The 20,746-nt window shown below is 42.2% G+C and overlaps 3 protein-coding genes across 11 annotated transcripts in view; 1 reads left to right on the top strand and 2 right to left on the bottom strand.

Annotated features, from left to right (window-relative positions):
* Nucleotides 1-1,987, bottom strand: part of KEL (Kell metallo-endopeptidase (Kell blood group)) — an 82,306-nt gene extending 80,319 nt beyond the window's left edge. Inside the window, exon 1 of the mRNA XM_057368255.1 lies at nucleotides 1,600-1,987. The gene's annotated coding sequence lies outside the window, so the exon portion shown is untranslated. The remainder of the gene's footprint in view (nucleotides 1-1,599) is intronic.
* GSTK1 (glutathione S-transferase kappa 1) lies at nucleotides 1,300-8,036 on the top strand. The gene is made up of 8 exons (XM_057368292.1): nucleotides 1,300-1,425; nucleotides 1,983-2,064; nucleotides 2,747-2,875; nucleotides 3,226-3,326; nucleotides 3,744-3,779; nucleotides 5,673-5,789; nucleotides 6,297-6,390; nucleotides 7,699-8,036. Exons 1-8 carry the CDS (start codon nucleotides 1,360-1,362, stop codon nucleotides 7,737-7,739), a joined length of 666 nt encoding a protein of 221 aa, XP_057224275.1. The 5' UTR covers nucleotides 1,300-1,359; the 3' UTR covers nucleotides 7,740-8,036.
* A 42-nt stretch (nucleotides 8,037-8,078) lies between these two features.
* LOC130574807 (rap1 GTPase-activating protein 1-like) overlaps nucleotides 8,079-20,746 on the bottom strand; it is a 35,375-nt gene continuing 22,707 nt past the window's right edge. For 2 of the 9 annotated variants that reach the window (XM_057368263.1, XM_057368264.1), the window contains one exon: nucleotides 19,471-19,583. In XM_057368263.1, the coding sequence (XP_057224246.1) occupies nucleotides 19,530-19,583 (54 nt within the window). In that variant the 3' untranslated portion in view covers nucleotides 19,471-19,529. The other 7 variants (XM_057368259.1, XM_057368265.1, XM_057368258.1 and 4 more) reach the window with 7 other exon arrangements.

Raw genomic sequence — 20,746 nt, 5'->3', positions numbered from 1 at the left:
TTGATTGAAAGCATATTAACAGAACACAAGAATAATAAAGATGTAAAGTGGCTTAACTGTGGGATCTCTAAGGCAAAAGTTCTGCTCTAAGGGATGAAAACAGATGCTCACAGGATGAAACCCAAGAGAGTCAGGCTGCAGCTGAGCACATTACAAATCCAGATTTCAAACTTTTGAGAAAAATCAGGTACAAAAGGAAATTATTTGTGAGTGGGGTTACAGGMAGCAGTGCTTGTTGCAGTCTGTGTGTTCAGCTTGGAGCTGTCTCTGTGTGTACGTATTTATCTCTCTGGGACACACACTCAGCCTCACATGAACCAGCACACGAGAAAGCAGCAGTCACATCCATYGGTTCCAGTGCCCTGGAAAGAGGATCCCACAGCGCCCAGAGGATGCCTGAAGCAGGGATTTATAGCMTCTCATAGAAGTCACTCTGCAGTATTTCTGATCCCTTGAGGAAAACGTAAGGYAGGATCTCCCTTAGGAGAAGCCCTACCAATTCTTCCAAATAGATTTTTTTATTCAGTTGCTTACTCATTCCTTTTTTGCAACCATGTCTACCAACATGCCTGGTAAATGCTTCACACTGAAGTTTCCCAGCTCTTTTCCAAATCCTTTCTTAACGACTGGGCTCACTGCCGGGTACTCGGGTATTAAGCAAGGCTTCAGTGAGGGGTCATAAACTGTTGATGGCAGTTCAGCTTTTTCATCCTTAAGTTAAAGTCACTCATCATTTAGAAGCTTCTTTGTTGAAAACTCAAGATTACAGCCAGAGGAGCGATCAGGAGCACGTTTCAGATCACACATAGGACTAAAAGCGGCTGCTGCGAGCAGGAGGGAACTGCGGCACGGGGAGAGCGTTTTGGGATCTCACAGGATTCTTGTGGGATGGGCAGGGGAGGAACCAAAGGTGGGGAAAGGGAAGGGCTTAGGTGAATGGAGGAGGAACAAATCTGGGAATAACGAGGGTAGGGGGATAAAAGGGCCAGTGACACGTAAATCGCTTGCTAATTCCGCAGAGAAGCCGTGATCCCAGGAACCGTGCCGGGCTGCTCCTMAGCGCCAGCTCCGCTGCCCTCCTCGGGAGCCCCCTCTGCCCCGTCCTCGCCATGGAGAAGGGCACAGGCTCCCTGCCAGCCCCTGGCGATCCCAGCCCTCCTCTTCCTCCCGGGCCGGGATTCACCGCGGAGGCAGCGAAGCGCCCCGGCCGGCCCGGCCCGGCGGGCAGCGGCTCCGGGGAGGCCCGGGAGGAGGAGCCCGAGGGGCGGGCGGGGGAAGCTCCGTCCCGCCCGGCGGAAGGGCCCGCCCGCTCCCTGCCCGGGGCGGTGCCGCGGCCGAACGGGACGGGAAGGGGCCAGCATGGGCCGGACGGTGGTGGAGCTGTTCTACGATGTGATCTCCCCCTACTCCTGGCTGGGGTTTGAGGTGAGGGTGCGGCAGAGGGAGGGCGGCCCTTTCCGGGGCCGTGCGGTGCCCTGTGCGGCTCTGGCCCCGGCCGCTCCCGTCGCCGCCTCCCCTTCGGAAGGGCCGCTCAAGGGCAGCTCGCCCGGCCGGCCGCAGGCAGTGCCCTTCCCGCCTCGCAGTTACTTTGGCTCCCACTTGTCAGCATTGCCTGGGCTTCTCCCTCGCGTTTGGACATCCAGGGACCCGGGGAAGCGTGTCCGAGCCAAACGGCAGTGTAGGAGTTCGCGCTGAACATTTTGCTTCAGGCAGAGTTTCCATGTTTAACAAGTGCGAGCGTCCACTCACGAGTTTGATCTCTCCCTYCCCTACCGCTGCTTAGACTTGGACAGTTGTGACACGAATACACACCCCTGAGTTTTTGCGAGATCGCAGTTCTTCGGCAGCATCCAGAAAAGGCTTTAGGACTAGCCCTAATACAATAGGAGAGGATTTATCTGCAGTGCTTGCTTACTGCCTTAGCTGCACAGCTCTACAGACATCGCTGACTGTGAATCTGTCACTGCTCGTTCATGTTGCAGGTTCTCTGCCGGTACAAGAACATCTGGAACATTGACCTGCGCTTGCGTCCAGCCTTCCTGGGTGGCATAATGCAACAAACTGGTATGGAGTACAGGGACACGCGCTCCTTAGGGAAATACCTTCTTCCCTAGCAGAGCACTAGTGCCCAGGCCCTTGGTGCATGCAGAGCTCGCACAGACCCAACTTTGAACTAAGTTTTGCCACCAGTTACAAATTAACTATAGGATTGTGGAGCTCCAGAGGGATTGAGAAATGTGGCAAGAAACTACACAGTCAGTCTGTGCCTAAGTTCATCAGTTCTAAAATACAATAATAATTTGATATGGAGTGTTTTCCTAGAGTTAGATTTTAAACCAGAATTCATTTGTGGAACACTTGCACATGTAATATGCAAGTATGTCTTGAAACAGTACTCATGACCTTATTAGATCACCCAGAGTTATAACTCATAACTCATAAATTAACAACTCTTTACATTGGTTTACATATGCATTAGGAGTTTTCTAGCTTAGACGTCATCTGTCTGAATAAAAAAAAAATCCCTGCTAGAACATTTGCACCGTGGTTTAAAATTGATTCAGCTATCTTAAAGGGTTCATCTGTGCAAAACTGAAATAAACCTTGTTTAAATCATAGCATTGTCTTTGGAAAAGCTGAGTATGTTTCAGTAAGTCAATATGAAATTATATTCTTCCTTGGGCACATGTATGAATGAGGCAGAATTTGTGCAGTGTTAGTATAGTTAGAAATCTCTTTCTTAAAGGTAACAAGCCACCAGCAATGTTACCAAAGCGTGCTGAATACATGCTGAAGGATGTAAAACGGATGGCAAAATACTACCAAGTGCCTCTACACATGTCCGGAGCTGACTTCCAGCGTATCATGGCTACAAGTAAGGAAGAGTCTTAGCTAATTCTCATCTCTAGCACTTCTGGCTTGAGTTCTTCCTAAAGGTAAAGGTGAAGATGAATTCCCTGTGCAGCCTTTTCCTGAATCCATGAGCAGTGTGAAGTCTATGCATTCTTAGCTGTGAAAGAAATTTCTGGAGAAATATGGCTCTGAATATGTTAGCATGGGAGATAACTGTGATCATAACCATTTATGAGCTTTACTGTACAGACTGAGTTTCTCAGGGCTGTTTCAGAGGAGAACACACTGTTCATAGGTAGCACTTTTGCAGACCACAYGTGCTTCTGATCCTGTGCCTTGTCTCAGTGTGTCTCTGTCTCCCCCTGAATCCAGGCACTCTGCCAGCCATGCGCTTTATCACAGCCGTTGACATGACAAACCCACAGTACCTGGAGCCCTTATCTAGAGAGTTCTGGATGCGGTTTTATTCACAGGTCAGTATTTTATGCAGCCAACTTCTTGACCCTGTCACCTTCGTGTCCCACATCATTCAAATGTGGAATTCCAGCAAGAGGAAGAAAATGTCTTTTAATGAAAAGCGATAGCAGGAACTTAAGGTCACCATTGTTCAAGAGCCAGTATGAAAAGAGCAAGCTTATAGTCAGCTTGATTTGCCTTCTTTTAGGTACACATTGGTTGTTCATTGTTGGTGAATCCAACAGGCTGAGTGATCAGTGGTTCATATCAGAAAACACTTTAATACGTTCCTAGATTAGGTGACTTAAGACCTATTCTGAGGTAATTTCTCCAGCAACTAGTATTGGGTTCATTTCTATTTTATTTTGCTTTTGAATCCAGAGCTGAGCTTTTGTTTCTTAAATACTGATTTATGTATTTTATTCTTTTGCCAGCATGAAGACATCAGTCAGCCAGAGAACATATTGGCTGTAAGTGTCTCCTTTTTCTTGGTGCTTGTGCATTTCTGATAAGAAATTCGTACTGATGACTTGGATCAGGAATATATATAAACACAGCTTAGTCAAATGAACACTCAGAGTATGGAAAAATTCAGGGAGAAAAAAAAAAATGTTTAGTTTCCCTAGCAGCTCAGTTTGGAATGTTTTTGGGTATTTTTTTCTTGTCATGCTTTGCAGACAAGACTCAGAACCAGAATTCATCTTTTTTTTTGTAAATTCATGTGGCAAGATGCCCAGGCTGGACAATGAGTTATCTGTTGATACTGTTTTATTGAGTCATGAGAGTATAAACAGTTTCTCCAGAATGCACTGAGGTATTGCTGYTATATGAAATGTTCAGGTGAAATCTTAACATTCAGGGAAGTTGACTTTYCTTGGAGTGATGGAATCAAGCTTTCTATTAAGCTCAGTGCTGTACTGCCCTTTTGTATGCCTGGAAATTATACTCTTGATGTATTTAATTTTTCTGTTTCGATTTTGTTTATTACAGGAAAAGCTGTAATGGCATGAAAGTTAGTTTTAATTTAGTAATTAATTTAAATGTAGTGATTTAGTCAGTTTGGCAGTCAATGAGCATCCCCATGTTCACCAAGGCAGAGGGAGGTGTTCCCTTGTTTATGTCTGTCYTCATTCACTCCTGCAGCCAAGTACTAGACTTCCCTCTCTTCCAGAAATTTGCCATTCAAAGCTGGGTGAGGAGTCCCAGCCCACTAATCTAAGTCTTTACAGGTGAATTTATTTKACACATCAGTCAGAAAAATTGATTTTTTTTTTACTTTATAATAATTCCTTAGTATTTTTTTACTTCTTTATTCAATCAGYAGTAACTTCACATAAATTGTTTTAGCAACAATGTATAATGTGAATTCTGCCCCAGCCTACTTAAATACTCTTTCTGCCCTGAAATGGTGAGGACCCCATGCTACATCACTGTGTAAATACTGCAGTCTAAACATRTGGCTACCAATCATACAMAGCATGTTGTTCTAGTCCAGTTTWATCTTCTGTTCAAGCACAGTCAAAAAGAGCTCCTCTTCTCCCTGATGTGTAAGTAGGAGAAGGTACAAGAAAATGTGGGTGCTAAACAAAAGAAGTGATTGAAAGAAAGAGTCATTAACATCTACACGTGCAGAATTACTTGTCCATGGACAATACTGGGGTTTAGTGTTTTGGGTTTTTTTTAGAAGAAACAAAAAAGCATATCCTTCAGGTAGATGACATGGAAGTTAAGTGGTGGTTTTGGTGGTTTTTTTTCTGTGAAATGCTTTATTAAAAGGGGCACTTGTAATTCACTGTTACTGGATAAACTGGCCCTTACTGGCCCTTTAACTTTGGCTACTTTGTCTCATTTGTTTGTGGCAGAGGCACTGAGGAGGTGAAAAAGATACATCACTAACACCAGCAACTGTTTAACCTCTTTGATTTACAGTGTCTTTCAAGCAATGTCACTTACAGATCCCATGTGGCCACATTTGTCACACAAACTGCTTCTGTCTTGGCAGGCTTGTACAGTAAGATTTCATTTTTCATAATACCAGTTTGAGGGTTTTTGTAAGTTATGTGATGAGTCATTGTATCAAAGATTCTTTTTTTCTTTTCTTCAGTTTAGACTCCTGGGAAAAAAAAGTGCAGATTTGGGGTTTGGAAGTTTAAAATGTCTCTTCTACTTTGTATCTGAGAGTTGTAAAATGATGAATAGGTTAGGAATACAGCAAGGCAGTCGTGCAAGTGCTTCAAGAGTATTTTGAATCTTTTTTGGCAATAGACCTTAGGTGAAAATACTAAAGATTGAATTAATTAGACCATGGCAGGAATTAGAATGTTTACTGTTAGAGTATTCTTAATTATATCATCTTTTGTCAGGTTGCCCGGCAGGCTGGGCTCTCAGCAGAGCTCTCCCAGAAGGCGCTTGAAATGACTGCAACCCCTACAGTGAAGGACCGGCTGAAAGAGACAACAGCTGAAGCACTAAAATACGGGGTGAGATGCTTCCMGTGGCATTGGGCTTCACACCTATGCATTCCTTCCCTACTAAGAATACAGGGAAGCAAGGAACAATGAGGATGATGGTTAGAAAGCACTATACAGACCATCTCTTTGGGGTGCTCCTTGTTTTTCAGTGTGTGAAAGCCACTTCGCTGTTGGTGGCAGTTTATTTCACTGTCATCTGGGAAAACAAGATTGACCCACTCAGCTCATTCCAGCTGGGGAGCGGGGACAGGASCAGAACTAAGAGAGACCATTTATCACTACCTCAAATAGAACTGTGGGTCATTCAGGTTGCTTGTTTTGCTCCTTCAAAAGGGGCACACAGGCTCTGGAGAGTCACTTTCTGGTGGCTTCATTAGACGTATTTTGAAGAATGAAGAAGGTGAAAAGGGAGGAAAAAAAGTAAAATTACTGGGATTTATTCTTCCAGATTGATGATGTATGTGCAAGAAATTCTCTCATTATAACATTCTCTGCCTTGTCTCCATGTGTCAACAGGCATTTGGGATGCCTTCTGTTGTGGCACATTATAATGGGGAACCTCATCTCTTTTTTGGCTCTGATCGTATAGAGCTGCTGGGCAATGTTATAGGTGAGTCCAACTCGTAACACCACTTTGGTTTCATGCTTTCACCCTCTTTTAATGAAAGAATGAAAGAATAATGCAGCTGAGTAAAACACTCTTAAGGGCTTTCAAATGTTAAATAATGGTTATCCTTCTCCTGGAATGAAACTGCTGAGGGAAATCTGTCTCGTACACTTAGAGTGATCACATGTACAGTTCTTTTCCAGACAAGAAGTACCTTGAGTTCACCATCCTGTCTTGGTATGCTTCAAGGCTTTGTGCTCCATGTGCCATTCTCAAAATACTTCTGAAACCCTTTAGTTCTCAAAATATTCATATGTAACCTTTTGGTACTGGACATCAGGTCTTGGCTAAGATTAAGAYTATGGCTAGTGCTGTTTTTTTCTCTTTTATTGTTTTTACATTTCATTTTTTATCTGTTCCTTCTTAGTAAAAGCACATTATTACAGCTCCCTAATCTGCAACTTGCCTCTACCTACACAACTTTTTAAAAGCTATTAATATATTGACCATCCTTCTTTTTATTTTTCTGTTAATGGCATATGCACTTCAATTTTTTAAGAGATTTAAATAGGTTGTGATAAATAATAAAGTCATGTGTTTTTATGAGTTTGAGGACATCTGACTACTGAGCTCAAGATTTGGCACTTGAGAGAGAAGGTCACTAGAAAGAGTTCTGCACATAATTAGCTCTGATGCATTTGCTGAAAACATCCAGCAGAAAGTATTAATTAATGTAAATTAGTATTAGTCATAGGCTTAAACAGAAGGGAWTTTTTTTTGAGTTTTTTTTTAATCTTCTGGATGAGTTCCTGATTTTTTAAAATATTCTTGATGAACACAGGAGTGAGGCAGAGGAGTACCCAACACCCACTACAGTAGTCACTAATACTGACTGGAATGTTTTGGCCTGGTTTTTAGTTCCAACTCCAAGGACTTAACCASATTTTCCTTTTGATTTTCTGACTCCCCAACCTTCCACCCTTTTTTTGCTTCTTTTTAACCCCCAGCACCCCCAAAAGGGAGTCCTAAAAAGAATTGATTTGACCCTCATGTGGAATACTCCAGATCTGCAGAATCTCTCATCTGTAATAGAGGAAAATAATTCTTCTGTACAGTTTCAGTTGTGACTAGACAGTGAAAGATTTATGGAGCTGGCTGAAGCACGCCAAACAAGATATAAATCTGTATTCCATCACCAGCAGTTAACCTGCAAAGGAGCAGGAACAGTAATTCTACTGAAGAAAAATGACCGGCCAATCACCTTTATGGATTACAATTTAACTGTCTCTTTTGTGCTGGTTTTTCTTGCAGGTGAAAAATGGCTGGGACCAGTTCCAAGCCCCAAGCTGTGAAAWGTCCTGGGGAAATATACAGGAAGGAAAAAATACATGTCAATCTTCAGTGATTATCTGAATGTACTCAATTTTATGGAGAGATGGCTTTCTTATCCTTAACAGTAAACTTTACAGTTTGGTCTCATCTCTAATTTTGAAGAATTTCAAGGCTTGCCAGTATTACCAGCCTGGTGAGGTGTTTACCAATAYCAGTGTGCTTCCTTTCTTTCAACAGATCAAAGATTAACATTAAAGATTAAAGATCTAACTTCTTGCAGAGTGAATATTCTTCTTTCCTGGTTGTTTTTCTTTCCTTCACCCAAAAAACACGATGATTACATAGTTATTGGACTGTGATCTCTGTGTTTCTCATGTCTTCCTGCTTGTCCTTTATAAACACACACACAACCTAAGAGAAGCTGGACACATTCTCCTTTTATTTTAAATCCAATGTATTACACAGGCACTAGAAGCACAGGATAAAATATTCATGCTTCCTTTTACTTTGCATCATGGCAACTGAAAAGGACACAGTTCCAGCCCAAAGAAGAGTCTAGGGAACCAATCAAGTATTTCAAAAGGAAAYTTGAAGTATTTCAGAAGGAAATTGTCCCCATCCTGGACAATATTTGATACACCTTGCATTTCAGTGACTGGCGTTTGAGGAAACCACCACACACATGCATTCTGGGGCACCAACCCCAAACCTTGCAGGGGCTTTTAACTAATGCAAGTTTCACAGTAATGTTTTTGGAGGACAGTGGTGAACACCACTGCAGGTTTAGCTGGTGACTGAACTAGACTCTGTTTTGCTTCCTCAGCTGCTAATTGCTTCCCTAATTGCTGCCTATCCAAAGGCGATTTGGATATGGCTGTGAGAGACTACCCATCATATAGAGGGAAAGGTGTGCAAACAATAAAACTAAGAAATTTCACATGGAAACAGTTTGAGCTTGACATTGTATTGGCTGACTTGGAGTAACACACGGAAATTTAATTTATATGAAGTTTGATCTCTCAATGATTCCACGCTGTCTCTGATGCATCACTGAATGGAACAGCAGCAGATGGAATTTCCTTTTTTGTCTTTATCTGAACTTTAAGGTAAAGCATATTCATGTGTTTTCACTTGAACAGCAAATCCTGGAACAAAGCATCAGAAAAAAAAATCTATATCTTTCATGTTTTTACAGCAGTAAGTGTTGTGGGAGTATCATTTGTTCCCCTATCCAAAAAGAATTTTTACTTCTTTCATCTAATCAGAAAATACCCTAGAATTGGAGGAGTCCTTCCTCCTTTCTACCAGTGCATCTYTGGGCAAATCCAGCCTAGAACTTAAAGAAGTCTTTATGAGGGACCGGAGGAATTAGAATGACAGGGAAGTTACCATGTATGTGGGTGCCATAGGTTTCTTTGAGTCCCTTGAAGCCATGTTAAAGATATTTTCTACCATTTCTCCCTGAAACTTGCTAGTCTCCAATCTGTGTTATCAAACTGATTCAGAAGTTGGGATTAAACTGAATGACTAAAACATCACTTTAGGCCAGTAGTGCTGTCTCACAAGTGGGTGTAAAAATGCCCTTTTGTGGAAATAATAAACTCTGGTGAGAAGCTGGTGAGAATTCAAAGAACATCTGGAAATAATCTCACAGTGAAAACCAAAGTCTCATGGAACTTTGTTCTTTGAACCAGATCGATTGAAAAATAACCAGCCTTTGCAGCAGAACATTGTTGATTTGACAGCTGGACCACACGAGATGGGTCTTACAGACTGCAATATATTTCACACAATTATCTTAAACGATCTTCAACCTACTTCAAATCAGTGTAAATTAAATGCTCAAAACCTTAGGTACTAAAATAATACTTGAGCACTACTGAGACACATTGCTTATTGCCTGTAATAGCCACCASCAAATGCAAAACCACAGCCTTTGTATCAGTGAGTCTGCGTATTGTTGCAATTCTGACTCTACACCTACTTTGAGCAAAATCTGCCTGCTTGGGAGCAGAACTCTGAGGGAGCTCTGCCCCATTTAGACAACCTTGCTCCCATGTTACAGAGACCTGCTGTGAGCCCAAGCCCTTGGCAGACACTTGGGTGATGACCCCAGTATACACTGGCTGGCAGCTGCACTGTCATGCTCAGTTCTGACCTTTGTCACAACACTGTGACACCGAAGCAGTCTCAGTGGTGAGTACYAGCTTCTTCACCTGGCTCCCCTCTCTGATCTGCTGTGGCACCAGTGGCCACCATCACCACATGGAGCTGAACTGTTTACATGACTGCTCTGAATGCCACAAGGTGGCAGGGCAGCTAAAACTTGAGCACTGAGGATCTAAACAGCAATTATAAGAACGTCCAGCTATTTAGGAATATTGAGGAACAGCTGGAAGAATTTTCTTCCATCAAGATGATACGTGTTCTACTCAGCTATACACCAAACTAGTTCCTGAGTGAGAGCCTCACTTTCAAGGCAACTGTTTAGCTGTCAGGCCAGGGAAGATCCTGGGCAAGGAAGGGGACGTGGAGCAAAGAGACTCAGCAACAGAGGCAAAACCAGACTATGAATTCTAGGGAACAAACCTGAAGTTGTGTCCCTCTTTGCTCTATTACAGACCTCACCAGGAAATTAAGTCTTACTTCCCAAGTCTGGAAAAGCTGTGAAACTGGCATGGACAAATAGGTTTCACCAATGCTAGGCTGAAAGCAAATAAGCAAGTGTAGAAACAGACACAACATCAAAAATGAGCAACAAAAAGGGGTTCTGTAAAGTAATGAAACTTTWAAAAGCAGAGGTTAGGCACAGAGAAAGGTCTTCTAAGCAAAAGAAACTGTACAATCAAAGAGATAGAAACTGCCTGGATTAGGCAGAGAGCCAGAATCTCAATGGGAAATGCTGTTCCCTGAAAGGGAGGAGGCAACAAAGAAAGGGAGAGCTTAGGTAAATCTGACACACCAGGGTTGGTRGCTGTGGAAGATTGCTTAGGGAGGAAGTCAAAGGACAAACGCTTTCTTGTGAAGTTGTGCAGCACTTGCTGCACTGTTTCAGTGAGGCAAGGTTGGCCAGGGGCCCATGGCTCTCCTCCCATGTCCATTACCTGTGCTTCTCACCCCGTGTGCAGAAGGCAGTCCTCCAGCGCTGACATCACACACAGCACAAAATGGAAGCCTGCAGAACAAGGCATCACTTTAACCTCCCCCTGCAAGCACCTTCCTACTGCCCTTTCAACCCTCAGCAAGCAACACCTAAATCAAGTCCCTCTCTTTTCTCCCATCCTTATCTCTGTGACATTGAGAAGGAAACATTTTGTGAAAGCACTTACTGGATTATGGTGCTGAGCATCTGCTTTGCTGMCTTTTCCTTTTCCAGTGGAGCCAGCAACACTGCTGGAAGGAAGCAACCTGCTTCCTAGAAGGGAACCAAGCACAGAACAATACAGAAATAATCAAGAAGGTATCCCGGGAGCTGCGCACATAGCAGAATTTTCACAGATCTGTGGCTCATCCACAGGTAAGAGTGAAAAGAATGTATCTATGCCCAAACTGACTAATGTTACCTTATTTCTCATTCCAGCCTGAAACATGAGGAAAGTGACTACTTTCATTTAATTAAAAAAAAAAAATCATTGGCCACTGTTTCCAGACTGTTTCAATGTCATAGCTGTTCCRGCTGTAGCTTCTTGCCTTAAGAAGCTATAGCAATAGCTATCTGATGAGTAATGAAGGCATTCTTCAACTCCCCAAATGTTTTCATCAGTTCTTTTTTAATGTCAGTACCAATCTACTGTTACACATAAAAATAGTTAAAAATCATACAGCAAGTGACAATTCAGAGTCAAGCTAAGAAATGCCATTACTGAATACACCTTGCAATCTGGAGGCCTTATTCCCAAGGATGCACATTTGTGAAGCAGACTCTAATCTTAGACCCTCACAGTGTTTCTATTCCTTCTTCCTCTGACCTCTTCCTTGAGGTACCCACATCTGACCTCAGTTTAAGGAATTTGCCCCTCACCACATTATCACCACCAAGGCAAAACCAGGGATGAAGTACATGCAAAATTCACAAATTAAAAGCATTCTTTTGCTTTCTGTAATTAGCTTATATGCACCATACACATTACTCAAGAAATGAGTATGATGTCTTCCATTCTTATATTAGTCTTAGGGGATCCTCTGTTCTATCCATTCCATGGTTTAAAATTACTAGATATGGTAATTTCATAACCATGGTTTAGTTTGTGGGAGTTTACASATAGCTGCATCACAACAGCAAATGTGTATCATAACTCTTTTATTTAAATCAGAGRAAATAGAGTATGAATTAAAGAGTTGATATAAGTGTGGAATGTGCTAAGGGGGCAGAAGGAGGAGGTGAGTACCTCTGATGGCATATCTAACCATGATTCAACCAGGAAAGTGAAGAAAGCTAATGAGGGATTCCTGTAGTAAGATGGAAAGCTAAGGTGCTTTCCCAAGGAACACTTTTTTCTTTTTTGACTTACACGTGATCACACCAGTATCTTCCAGGAAACAAATGACATACAACTATTTTTTCAACATCTTTTCCAAGGTAGACTATCACCTTTCCCAGTTTCATTATGTAACTTAGAACTGAGATTTAAAAACAAAATAGGTAAATCATTGCCAAATGTTGCTAAACTGTGGTTTTAAACAACATGAATTTACCRTAAGAGGGTCCTTCTCTATTTTGTATATATCCCAGTTCCACTATCATGGAATTTAATTATATGTTTTTTGTAGGAAGTGACTAGAAGGCCAAGTTACTGAATAAAAACACATCTGAAAGTTTCTAAGGGTTAAGGAGAGTTATAGCTGAAATTTTATCCTGCCCTTGAGGCTAGGGGGAAAGTCACCTCTGCCTCATGTGATATATACTGGCACATGACACATGTTGGTGCTTTAGAGCCARGTCAGAAAATATTTTGGCAATGGCAGTTCTCGATGTCTTGATCTGGGAGCATAATGACTACTGACTGCTGACATTTTTTCCTCCTTTCCCTGTAACTTTGCTCTCCCARTCTGAAAGGCAAATGGAGAACCCACGAATGTGTACATGGGCTAGGCATGCTGGAATCATTCAGACACACAATGGGAATGTCTTAGGTTTCTCCATTAAAAAAAAAAATCAGTTCAGTCTGATTTTACACAGTGCATTAACTGTGGCTGAATAGTTATTGGATAGCTCAATAAAGGGAAAAACTAAACCCCAGGATACTGCTCTGTGTGCCCAGGGGTGTACGTTTATACAGGCATTTTTTTAACATATGCACTGAAGATRTAAGTGTAGGTAAGTACAGCAAAATACCACCACTCCTGCAGGGTGCAGCTGTCTGACCATGCCGAGGTACTGGGAAAGTAGAGTGGAAGCTTTTCAGTGTCAGATTCAGATTGCTGCCACTGACAAAGGAGTCTCTGAAACCTAAAAATTATGTTGAACTTTACGCTGCATTCTCTGTAATGATTATTCTCAGTGATGCATATTAATGATTTATAAGATAATAAGGAGTCAGCAGACAGGGAAACTATCTGTGAAGAGCAGCAGAGGCCAATGGATAGCCATCCCTGCTTCCAGTATCTGCAACAAAAGAGGAACATCTGACAGAACACATGTCTTTGCAGAATATGACAGTATCACATCTCCAATGCTGTTGCTAAAACACAATTTTAAGMAGGGATCTGATGGCCACTCTTGACATCTCATATAAGGCAGCTGTGGAGACTGAGACCTAACTCTACTTTCAAAGTAAATTGGCTCCACTTTCTGACCCTTGTAATCTTTACCAACAATCCTTTTTCACACACTTCCTACAAAGATTTCACGGTTCCTTCCAACCAACTCACTTCCTTGCCATACATATAATCCCTAGAATCTCTTACCGCCTCAACATGCCCCTATTTCAGTCTTTCAGAAACAAATGTTAAGTTTTGCCTTTCAATTTCTAATGACTCCTCAAACTCAAAAGCTTAGCCTTTTCAATCATACTTTCCCAAAATCTTACACAGCCTCATTCTCAGAAACAGACTGAAACAGATGTAAATTTTCTGTAATCTTGGCTTAAGGCTGATGCTCAACAAGAAATGCTTCAATCCAAAACAGTCCATTTTAACAAAATGAAACACAATAGCAAACAGGGTCTGAGATCAGGGCAGGTGATAGAGCTCCACAGCAGGTAATGAAATAATTGTCCCTGGTATGGGGATTAAAGAGAACTGCTGATGATTGAAATCATCTCTGCACCGTGAATGGATCCTAGCTGACCTTATTCAACTACATCAACTTTAATCAAGTACTATACTAAGAGACCAGCCTTGGCAAAAAAAAATTTGAGTGCAAGTTAGCTCCCTGATTACCCACCTTCCCAGGAGCACACTGCTATGTTCAGGAAGCAGTTCCCATAACCCCACATCCAAAGTATACCATTTATATAGGCACTGGATTCAGAAATGCAACCACAGCTCTCCACAGAAAACACATAAAAATTTTCATCTTTTGCAGTCTACTGTAACTCCTTCTGCAGTATGCACAGCACTATTTATTCATGCCACTGAAACATCCTTTCCCAAGTAAAGCTTGCATGACAGCTTCTCTCCCCATTTCAGTTATCACCTACCTGTGCTTCTAAAATTTTAAGTACAGCATACAAAAGATTTGGCTCAACCTCTCCTCTGCTTCTAGAAGCRCAAGTAGAGGTTTTTATCTATTTTTCTTTCTTTTTTACCTGGTGAGCTAGAAGTACTGGGTGTGCAGTCACTGTCATCCAGCCACATACTGTGAACCACTGAATCCTGTTTTGGAGGGCCCTTAAGTGAGCACGTCAGCTCCTAGAGAGGGCAAAAAAGATGTGTTTTAATAATGCACCTGGTAAAATCAGAGARGGTAGCCTCTGTTCATTAGAGATCATACACCCACCCTGTCATTCTCCTCTTCCTCAGATGTTCCATTTTCCCTCAATCCACTACAACAACTGCTTACACTGGATGATGAACGTGAGAGTGGCTGCATCACACAATATCCTGAAGTTTGACTCCTGAGCATTCTGTGAAATGCAAGCATTCAACATCATCAAGCTTATTGTTATACACAGGCTTAGCTTTTTGAGGCACAGCTTTATTATACAGCCGTCAGAAACTGTAAAAATAAACTATTCATCCACAGGTAGTTTTTCCACCTAGGAACAGAATTCAGGTGAACTGGCATGCATACCTTAATTTCTAGTTGCTACATCATTTAGGAGAAACACCACTTCTCTGTCTCCATTCTGGATAACTGTATGGAAGGACAAGTCTAAATTAAATTTTAAGTCACAGACCTTAGTGTAATCAAGTGGAGTCAACCACCTGCATTTATGTACTAAATACATCTAGACACTCCTTAAAATCAACAGACGCCTTATTTTGGAGATCAGAGATTTCAGGAGCCTAAATAAAGTATGAAAAGCTGTTAAACTGAGTATAAAGGGCAGGTGCAACCCAGTCTAGGACACACATTTCCACAGCCACTCTCAGGCTTATGTGAAATTCCAGACAGAACAAAGGGACTATAAAAAGCACACTTTTCATGTCATAGAGCTTATAAATTGTTAACGCTGTTTTTCTGGACAGGCGTAACAGGRGGAGGCAGGAAAGCATACAAACATTAACCAGCATTACAGAACAGTTAACTATGAAACTTTAAGGAAGCAATGGAGAGGTAGAAACATATTACTGAGATCTGCATTATTGCAGGATGTCTCAGTGGCAAACTATTTAGGATCAAAAGTCAAGCTCTTGCACAGGCATGTCAGAGCTTTCCGCCTGCTTACAGACAGGAACACACCTAGGTCAGGATTCCCATCCTGGTGATTTTCCATGTGCCCAGTTGCCAATAGTATGGCTTCTTGTAGGTCTGTCCCACTAAAATTTAGTTCCCAGAAGGCCATTCAAATGGGACATTCAAAGCAAACTGTATTGGACTACTTTACTACCACTCTCTCAAATGGAACACACACTGAGGTACCATGGTGCATGCTTCAGATCTATCAAAAAATACCCTTAAGGTCAGCTCTTCACAACTGAGAATTTAGGTTCCATTGCTCGCAGTCATCCAGGAGATACAGCAGTCCATGAGGCTGACATGCTCACATGGTAGAAGGTGCACTGTGCAAGTAAGCCTCAAATTTATGGTGAAATATTCACTGTCTGCATAAGAGACCAGCTAGGAAGAGAAAGATTAAGTGCTTAAGAATGTTAAGGAACAAAAAAAAAGTTAAGAGAGGCAAGAAAGATAAGACACCTTTAACATACTAAATATATTTATTCCTTCAGAAATACTGCAAAATGTGGCCAGTCTTGACCTACAAGCAGTAATGAAACCTAAAGTCCCAGGCATATTACATGCCAGCATGCAACAGGGAGAACAGTAAAGACAGGGCCAATATAGGCCAAAGATATTTCCTCAAGAGATTAGGAAATATATTCTGGAGGAAATGAAGGCCAACATGCTTCTCCCTTAGCAGAGCAAATCAATAACATGAATCTAAGTGAACTGGGATCTAGATCTCCACAACCCATCTCCTTCTCAGCACCCTTCCTCAGCAGGTCTCTCCATCCTCGTTCTCTGCATTGCATTTCTTGACCTGTGTCAAGGCACTAGAGAAAAAGGTGGAATTGTATTCTTCTGCTCTTGCCTTCTGCAAGCCAAACAATTCTCACTCATCTGAGGGGAGAGGAAGGGAAGAGAAGGAGTTGTACTCAAGGTGGCCTCCACTCCCCATCACTAATAGAGGTTGGTTCAGTGGCTGCTGATGGGGCAATGAGAAGGGCATAGAGCCAAAATGCTCCAACAGGAGCTATCTGTCCATCTCCCTCTCACAGAATTCCTGCTCCAGGAACTGCCAGTGGAGCGTTACTTGGTGCCACTCGGTCTCTCCACAGTCCTTGAGGTCCTCTATAAGTACGTTCATGCTCCTCTTAGCCAGGACTCTGATTTCACCCCAAAAGGCTTGCCAGTATCTTCAGTGAAGTACCCAGTGACTGAGTAGCATCCGGTCCACTCCTGATTGGCTTGATGTCCCCACTCAGATGTGTCTGAGGAGGGAAAACACACATACAAAAAACCCATGTACTTTTCCTAGGATATGGACACACACAGTACAGTGCTTCACTTTTCAGATGCAACCCAGAAAGTCGTTTGATCCTGAGGAGTTCTACTACTTGGTTACACAGGCTGGGTTCATTTTTGAGCCTGTCCCTTGGGAAGAAGGATTATTTGGAATGCTACCTGGACGGYAAAGCAGAAAAGCTAAGGACAATTGTCCCTGTATGTGGGAGAGAAGACATTGTTAGCTCAAGTGAACAATGCAGTTTCATGGATTGCTGGCTGATCACTGCACAAACGTGTGTTGAACTCAGCATGCCAGGACAGAAAGTAAGTGCTGCTTTGCCTCTACTGTAAAATAATCTATCTATTACTTATGTGTTCCGTTTGCATTTATTTCCAGGTTGGTTCTGGTAGAACACAGATGAAGAGGTTGATCATTMCAAGTCTTGAATCTGAAATGATTACTTAAGACCAGTAGCAGCATGCTGGACATTTCTGTGGTAACAGAAATTCCTTGTGACTCTATGGAGAGAACCAGGAGTGGATTGATGACACACTACCAGGGATACCCATTCTGTTATCTAGTAGGGACTACATAAATTATTCTAGGACCAGGCAGAACTCTTTTGCATTGGAAGTACACCTTCATCTTGATCCTGKTTTCACAACAGGTTGGCTATTTCAGAACAATGCCAAGACAGACTATTAAAATTGATACTCCCAGCCTTTTCCTGCAATACTGTGCTAATACTGTCTTGCTGAAAATGGTGTGCTTCACATGGTGGAATTACATGCTTTTAAGTCCCTGTCCCACATATCATGCAAAAACTATGGTTCACATGGGCTGGTCCCTGAGATCACAACTCTAATTTTGATTAATCACTAATTGTGCAAAACTCCATGCTGCATCCCACCTTGTAAATAAACCGTCCAGGAATGGGCTAAGCCACCACAATAATGAAAATACTTTTTTTTTTTCTGGTGATTCTAAGTGGATTTGAATCCATGACTGGAAAAAGATGCATAGACAGAATACTGGAGACAGAACTAGACAGACTGACGAATCATACAGCTCATGCCTCGTGTGCATAAACAATATTCATGCAAGTATTGTTAGTAAAATCCCATGCTATGTTTGCTCTCTGAAAGCAAGTGGGTACCAACTTGAAACAGCCACTGCAGCTGGCTCACCTCCTCAGCTGATGGAGGATGGGGGTTGGGAAGTAGGGGAAGCAGAATTCTTGATGATTAGGCAAGGTAATCAGCTATCTAAYCAGAGCAAGAGACCCTTACACATGCCTGTGACTAGGAGCTTCTAGTTCACTAATAAAGTCCCAGGAAGGATGAGRAAGGGAAGGTGGAATGATGTGGTGATGCAGGAAGATGGGAAGGGCTGACAAATCAGCAGTTCCATGTCCTGCATTCTCCCTCGTCCTTGGCTGCCAGAGTTAGACCTTAAATGGACTTTATCTCCTAGATGTGTTCCCATCCTCCTCTACATCAAAATTCTGGACACTCACCCAACCCAAAACTAATAYACACACAAAAACATACCAGAAGTCTGCACCTTGGCTGTGACAAAATTCTGGGCAGGTCTACATCACACAATGAGCAGCTGAACTACTGCAGATAGTCACCAGCTTGTCATTCTTAGGGAGCATTGAGTCTAGTTGGAAAGGAGGCCCTTCCTTGTCAAATCTGGCTCCTGAAGCAACTACAACCATAGAGTCCTGGTTCTAGCAGACTTCTGAAATTTTTTTAAGAGTCTCCACAGTCCTGAGAAAGGGAAATGCCCTAATACAAAGTAATTTTTTTGCCACAAGTCTCATCCAAGTGCTCTTGAAAAAAAATAAGGTGTGGCAAATGCTCCAGAAAGTCAACTGCAGCCTTTGATTTAGAGACAGGCTGCCCTGGAGTCTTGGATATGTAAATGGGTGGTGTCCCTGAAGTATTCTAGGTCRGATCACATTCCAATATAATACAGCTTAGCAGCAGCAAAGCTTCACTACCAGGAAATTGCATTTTTCCAGTTTTTGACAACCAGAAACTGGAGAATTAACTTGCAGACTACTGCATGAAGTGTTTTGCACATACCACTGGGTGTGGTATGGCGTGCTTTAGCAATGAAACATAGGTGCAACACATGGGACCGTGCTGTAATCCTGCTGTAACACTTTGGGAAGACTGGAGACAGGTTAGTTCACGCTGGTTGGGAGCAGCGGCATGAATCCTGCTTAAAGGGGCAGAACTTGAGTACAACCCAACATCCCAACATACCCTTGTCCAAGCTTCTCCATGAAGCTCCAAAATCACTCCAGAGCAAACTACAGAGGAAACATACACATGAGTAAACATGGACAGCTAGGACTTTGTGTATCCTGTTGGATGCAAGCTAACATTACAGTAAAGATGTAACCAAAATCACCTTTAAATGGTCCAATCTTTCTTCACTGGCTGTTTAAGAAAGSCAAGTTCCTGACAGGCTCTGAATTACAGCCAGACATCCAACTTTTTGAGATGGTACAATGCCTGATGTGGACAATTTCAGTAAAGCCTCCAACAGAGCAAGACATGCACCACACTTAAGCCAATATCAGAGACAGTGAGCATCTTTCAAATACTGAAATTATTTTCAACTCACTTGCTCTTCCTGCTGGGGAACTCTGGAGAGCTGGGACTGGATGATCCATCAGACTTCAGGTCAAAGAAAGTTCCTGGACTGTCCAACACCCTCTGTATTCTCTCTGCAGCATCTCTGCTGGGAGAAAAGAGAAACCAGCTATACCCCAGAGCCAGAGTTAACCACCTTTTATTCTAACACTCCCTTACAAAACAAGTACAAAGCTATATCTCCTATACACATGTAAAAGGGAAGCAAACACAGTTGTCCTGGAAAGGGCAGGCTCCTTAGATGTGACATGGGACATCTAGAAATGGCCAACTTTAAGCTCCATGTGCATTGATAAAAAAAGCCTAAATTAATTTCAGTATTCATCTTTAATTCTTTAACTTTTTCTTCTATACTCTCCATTTCACTAGTCTTAAGAAGCTACATGATTTAACAGAGTGTAAAAATGATGGTTACAAAAGCATTATTGCTAGTAGAATTTGTGAAGATACCACCGAAGAAAGCTGTCTGTGTGAGTAACTGAAATAAGGAGCATATTTAATTAAGGAAAGGGAAACTAAGGGATTTGGGGTTTTCTTTTTAGGGCCTCAGTGACAGAGTTTGTCACAAAGTTTCTCCTCTGCTCTCTTGGTCAGTTGATCTGACCTGTGCCCCTCAAATCACAGTCCTCACACCCTCATTTATGCTAATACAATTGTTTGTGAGACTGGAAATTACCCTGATAAAAAGCAATTCTAAAATTAAACCAACCCTGAAACTCCTATGCCACACAAACTTGCATGATAGACTGGAGCAGCAAAGCCTGCATATCACTAAATTACAGCTTCAGGGTAAAGTTACAATTGACACTTTGAGCTCATTTCCCGGAAAGAGAGAAGRCTCCAGCCTCCTTCATTCTTGCTGAGTGCACTTTGCACCAATGCTGGTACCCATCAGACTTTTCCACGAGCCAGTTCATGGCAGAACCTGGCAGACAATTAATCCAATGAAAGTTTATACTTCTTCTGTCTGATTAATGGGCTGAATCAGTTCCATGAAAGGCCCATTAGGGATCTGAGCAATCATCACAAGGAATAGTCAGGATTGGGTAGTTGAGAGGGACATTGGGAGAGGGGAAGTATAATTTGATTTCTACTAACAGTGAACTGTTAGAGCAGTTCAGGAATGACCCAGAGTCCCTTAAGAAATACAAGCTAAGGCTCCCTCTTCTTCACATCTAAGTTTACAAGTAAGCAAAAGGAAAGCTAAATAAGCCAAATAGCTCACCACTTCCCTCCTAGCAAAGAGCG

Source organism: Malurus melanocephalus, unplaced genomic scaffold (genome assembly GCF_030028575.1).
Source record: "Malurus melanocephalus ecotype Western Australia unplaced genomic scaffold, MMel_1.1 scaffold_89, whole genome shotgun sequence".
Taxonomy (NCBI): Eukaryota; Metazoa; Chordata; class Aves; order Passeriformes; family Maluridae; genus Malurus; species Malurus melanocephalus.
This window is presented reverse-complemented; position numbering and strand designations above follow the sequence as displayed.

Excerpts from the sequence above, each read along its gene's own strand:
- GSTK1 (XM_057368292.1), top strand. The coding sequence starts at position 1,360 with ATGGGCCGGACGGTGGTGGAGCTGTTCTACGATGTGATCTCCCCCTAC. Across the intron at positions 2,876-3,225 it reads CCAGCGTATCATGGCTACAA|GCACTCTGCCAGCCATGCGC; the intron begins GTAAGGAAGAGT and ends CCCTGAATCCAG. Across the intron at positions 6,391-7,698 it reads GCTGCTGGGCAATGTTATAG|GTGAAAAATGGCTGGGACCA; the intron begins GTGAGTCCAACT and ends TTTTTCTTGCAG.